Source organism: Rattus rattus, chromosome 8 (genome assembly GCF_011064425.1).
Source record: "Rattus rattus isolate New Zealand chromosome 8, Rrattus_CSIRO_v1, whole genome shotgun sequence".
NCBI classification, from domain to species: Eukaryota; Metazoa; Chordata; class Mammalia; order Rodentia; family Muridae; genus Rattus; species Rattus rattus.
Genome location: NC_046161.1, coordinates 69,920,431 through 69,926,014, shown reverse-complemented (window position 1 = coordinate 69,926,014; position 5,584 = coordinate 69,920,431). Strand labels below are relative to the sequence as shown.

The 5,584-nt window shown below is 43.9% G+C and overlaps 1 protein-coding gene across 1 annotated transcript in view; it reads left to right on the top strand.

Moving 5' to 3' along the window:
- Scg3 (secretogranin III) overlaps window positions 1-684 on the top strand; it is a 38,979-nt gene extending 38,295 nt beyond the window's left edge. Inside the window, exon 12 of the mRNA XM_032909767.1 lies at window positions 132-684. Coding sequence (XP_032765658.1) covers window positions 132-250 — 119 coding nt within the window. The 3' untranslated portion in view covers window positions 251-684. The remainder of the gene's footprint in view (window positions 1-131) is intronic.
- The last annotated feature ends 4,900 nt before the right edge of the window (window positions 685-5,584 follow it).

The following is a 5,584-nucleotide window of genomic DNA, read 5'->3' as shown; positions in this document are numbered from 1 at the left end:
CCTGTCCTTCAGTGTGAGGATGAAGGCTGGGAATCCACTTACTACACAAGACGTCTCTTAACGATAAACATTGGGATGGGATGTTTTTTCTCTTCTTGCTCTTTGCTCACTACTCTAATGATATTTTCTAGATTACGACCTTTCAAAGATGAGGGACTTCATCAACCAGCAGGCTGATGCTTACGTGGAGAAAGGCATCCTGGATAAGGAAGAAGCCAACGCCATCAAACGCATCTACAGCAGCCTGTGAAAACGGCAGGCAACCTGAGCCTTCCAGCTGTTCCGGCAAAAACAATATAGCTTAAAATCTAATTCGGCGGTTAAAGATTTACCAGCCCAGGAGTCTTAGATGTGCTGACTTTATAGTAGTTAATCCCTTAGAAATGAGTAAAATGGAGCTCTCTTGCCATAAACACCTTATAAAAGGTAAAGCTGTAGAGAAGCCTCGGTTTTTCTGTGTAGAATCCTTATTTCCTCTTGGATTTACATTTTATAATCAGAGATGTGCTGTTCTGGAAGAGACTGATGGGTTGAACATACATCTGAACCTACTTCCCACTGTCGTAAGCCCTGTTTCAGCATGCTAGACACCTGAGCACATCGTTGGATGTTTGTTATTTGATGCTGTTTCCAGTAGTTCTCTGTTGGGCACAGAAATAAACCCACGTCTCTTCATAACTTTGATGCTCTGAAAAACAGCTGCTTTGAAAAAAAAAAAAGATTTTAATTGAAATAGAATTATACCACTTTCTCTCCTCCCTTTCCCTTTCCTGTAAAACCCAATGTCACAAAAGAGGAGGTTGAAAAGGGGTATAAGAGTCACTGAGTTTAGCCCGGGAGTATAGCAGTGGCAGAACGCTTGTATAAACATCAGAATTTAATCCTTAGGACTGGGTACACGCACACGCACATGCACACAGACACACACAGAGAGTAAATGTTGCTTTTATTTCCTCAGATGAAGTGATGAAATGAGAGCCACACCCAGGCCGTGTGAATTCACGGCTCGGGCTGAGCCCAGAGTGTTTCTTCTCTGTTCTATCCCTGAGCCTAAGTCTGGAAACTTCTAGCCTTAGTGAAATCAATCTTCCAAAATGACTGATTCAATCTAGCTTCTCCTGGCTTCTGACTGAATTGCTCTGCCTGGCCTCCTCCTAACTCTGGCGATATGTTCTAATCTGGCTCCCTCTCATTCTCTGGCTTGTTCTGTCTTCACCTGTGTCTAGGTTACTCACTCTGTAACCTGTCTCTGTAAAACTGTCCCAGTAAAATATCCATATACACACACTACACCACCCCCTTCTTTTTCTCTCTCTTGCTGCTCTTTATGTGAGGTCAGTTTGTCCTATCTCTGACTCATTCTGTCAAATCTTTCTCTGACTTGTCATTTTGTCTGCCCCTCAATTAGACATCACTTTCAAACAAAGTCTGCTTTCTTCTACAAACTAACCTTACCTTCACTGTTAGGGATTAAAGGTATCCAAAAAGATCATACTGTAATCCAGGGTGTGTCTGCATTCCAGCCATTTCACATCTTTGGGTGTGATCATTTGCCAGAGCGCCATGTTGCTGGATTAAAAGTCCTCTACAACAGACAGACAGACACAAACACGTACGCCCAGACACACACACAGATGCACACATGCAGACATACATACACCCATACACACACACACACACACACACACACACAAGTACTCAGAAACACACAGGCATACACACACATAGACACACACACAGAGAGATACACACACATACAGAGATACACAAACAGGCACACACATATGCACGCACACACAATTGAACTTATCAACAATTTACTCCCTACTTACATTTCTTTTTATTTTCTACTTTTTTTTTTTTGAGTTTTCAGGCATCTATTGCTCACTCAATAAAGAGAAATATTCATACAGTTAAGAAACCAAGAGCATTCGCACACTGTTCAAAAGCAAGGTCAGAACTTAATGCTAGACTCCAGTTATCTAAATTGGACTTGACTTAGCCATGTTAACTCGCCAGAGAGCAAAGTAGCAGGCAGCATGACAGAAACAGATAAAAATCACCAGAAGGAAAAAGGCTACAAACTTTAGGTTCCTGAAACTTGTTTGCCACCACGGTAAACACAAGCCTGAAAACAAACCGCAGAGCCCAGTGGTGCTCTTAGGATGCAGGTGTCCCCAAATCGAAGGTGGCATTGGACTATATTACTTACTAATGCATAAGTATGTTATATATGCTTGCAAGGAACCACAAACATAGCAAGCTTTGTAAATCGCCTGTCCTTACTTCCGGTGACCTGGTGGCGCCTCCGCTGCCATCCTGAAACCTCTCTTCTACCCCAGTAACAATGGGTTTTCATAGTTAGAAGACAGTTCTTCCTGGAGAGGCACAGAGGCAAGCAAGACGCAAAACCTGCCGGGCACACAAACTAATCTCTCCACATGTTCTAGAGAAGCCAAGACCCAGCCACAGGTGAGTGTGGAGAGAGTGAGTTCAGAACACCTTTGCCCAAACTGTATTTACCAAAGCACAATGGTGCAAACTGAATCATCAGTGCTAGCTTGATGGACTCTGCTTTAACTATGTCACAGGCTGTTTGGACCTCAGACAGGAAACTGGTTCAGGCTGCACCGTCTTAGCCCCACACTTTTTAAAACCATACCTAAGTACCTATTTGGGACTTTTTTTAAAAAGAAATTATTTTATTGTAGTCTAAACTAGTGTATCCTGGTAACCAAGACAGGAGGAGCATGTTCGATCCTACTTTACAAACAAGAGCATCCTTGCACTGGATAAACTCAAGGTCATGGGGTCAAGAAGTTATGAAACTGTCACAGAAGCAAGACTTGACAATCTAGGTGCTCTCTATGGTGATTCTGTGCCAAGGTACTTCAGAACTCTATCTATGAGGCAGAAGCAGGAGGGATCCAAGTTTGAGGCAAAACTGGGCTATACAGCAAGCCCCTGTCACAAAAGAAAGCAAACAAATGGCCAACAATGTGACCAAAACCCGAGGTCCCCACTCTGGCAGAGTGAAGCAGGAGGATTCCAGTCCAGAAGCTGCCTGGGGTACATAGCAACTTCCAGTTCCATGCAGCCTGGCCTAGTGTGGCATAACTCAGAAGGCTGGGGCAGAATTGGTGTGCATTTGGGTCCACGCAGGCCTACATAACAAGTTCAAAGTCAGTTTTGGCTCAAGACACCCCTAGACCAAGTTCTTGGCACAAAGGAGATATATTTGCCCCAGAGGGGCAGAGGGCAGGAAACGAGAGATACAGGTAGGAGATAGAGGATGAGGGAGAAGGGGAGGGGAACAAGGGAGAGGGGAAAGAGGTATTTGTCTGGACTCAAGCACACACACAGGGCTGCCTCTGGGTAGAGGAGACAGTCATGACATGTAGGAAAATGTCAGTTTGTGAAGGTAAAAAGAGAAACCAGTGTTAGGATGAGGTGTCTAATTCTGATTGGACAGGTTAATTAGGGGAGCCAACAGGGGCTTTTGACTGTGGAACTTCAACACTTTAATAGCTGGGTATTGGTAGTCAACCTCAGGAGGAGGAATTCACCAAATAAGGGGATGGACCTTGATGGCTAGCTTTAGGGCTAGCTTTGGGGCTAGCTCTAGAGCTACCTTTGGGGCTAGCTTTACGGCTAGCTTTAGGAATGTAATCTAAAGGCTTTTAGCAAGGCAGAGGGAGTGGAGGAAGGACAAGGCCTGCCAGAGCCATGTTTGCAATGCTCAGGCTGGCCAGCGTCCCTTCAAGCCAGGGATATATAGCAAAACCCTGTCAAAACAAAAAAATCTCTCTAGTCCAGTACAGTTAAACTGTAGCTACAAAATTACTGAAGATTTGAAGATGGGAGATATTTTAAGTAGAAATTGCTGACAGGGGAAAATAAAACACTTAAGAAATATATTTGAGGGCTGGAGAGATGGCTCAGGGGTTAAGAGCACTGACTGGTCTTCCAGACCAGAGGTCCTGAGTTCAATTCCAGCAACCACATGATGGCTCGCAACCATCTGTAATGGGATCTGCTGCCCCCTACTGGTGACAACAACAGTGTACTCACATACATGAAATAAATAAATCTTAAAAAAAAAAAATAATAAATATATTTGAGCCTATGGTCATAATTGAAAATTTGAGCTTCCATGATATCATTCATCTTTACCAAATTAAATAATTCTCTGCTGACCATTTTATTCCTACAGCCCACAGTAGCTTGCTTGGGCCTCTCCTGTTCTCCTTTTTGTTTTCTCTTCTTCCAATTAAACCTCCACAGCTCGCATGATAACAATTACAGAAACAATGAAGCACTGTCTAGAGAACCCCAGTTCTGAGCTGGGACGATGGCCTCATGTGCAAGTTTGGGGAACTGAGGTCAGAGAGCAAGGGAGCTGGGAGTGTGGCCCAGTGGATAAATCTCTTTCTAAGCAAGTATGAGGACCAAGAGATCAGATTCCCCAAACCCACATAACATCCAAGCAGGGCATGCTGGCCCCCTGTAATCCCAGACTCGTGAGGCAGAGGCAGGGGATTCCTGGCAAACTGGATAGCAAGCTAGTTAGTTAGTGAGCTCCAGGTTCAGGGAGAGATGTCAAGTCAATAAATAAAATGGAAAGAGAGAGGAAGATGTTCAACCTCTGACTCCACACGTGCATATATAAATGCACACAGAGAGAGAGAGAGAGAGAGAGAGAGAGAGAGAGAGAGAGAGAGAGAGAGAGAGAAACACTCTGTTTCAAGGATACAATGAGAAACAAGACATAAACGATTATGTTAAGTGAGAAACAAACTGGCAAGACAAGAACAGTTTCCAATTCCCACCATGGCACCTGTGGGCCCTCCCATGGCTGGGTCTATGATTGTGGTGGTTTGAATAAGAATGGCCCCCCCAAAGACACACACACACATATTTGAGTTTGTGGTTGCCAGATGGTAGAACTCTTTGGGAAGGATTAGAAAGTTGTGGCCTTGATGGAAGAGGTGTGTCACTGGGGGAGGGCTCTAAGGTTACAGAAACCCATGCCATTCCCAGTGTGTACTCTCTGCCTTGTGTTTGTGAATCAACTTGTGGCCTCTCAGCACTGGTTTCAAACCATGCAAGCCATGTTCCCCATCATAATCGTCATGGACTCACCATCTCAAACCGTAAGCCCCAAATAAGCTCCTGTTTCTCTAAGTCATCTTGGCCATGAAGCCTTAGCACAGGAGGCGAAGAGTAACTAAGACAATGATGTTCTGGTACTGCAGGCTCCACTACACTAAAACCCCAGGGTTCCTGCTCCTGATATAGAGTATAGAGTATAGAGGCAAACATGGAGAAAAAAATAATAGAGAAGAAAGAGGGCAACTAAAACAAACTCCATTTTACCCTACAGGTATCAGACTCTTTGGGGGATGTTGGGGGGGGGGGGAAGGTAATTATAGGAAATATGTGTGGAAGCCTAAAGACTTATTTAACCTAGTTAAAGGTATTTAACCCAGTGAGTAGATGTCAAGACTAAAAATATATCAACTGTCATCAGTATGTTGCTTAAAGTTTTCTGCTATAATTTAGACATAATAAAAGGCAAGCTGAA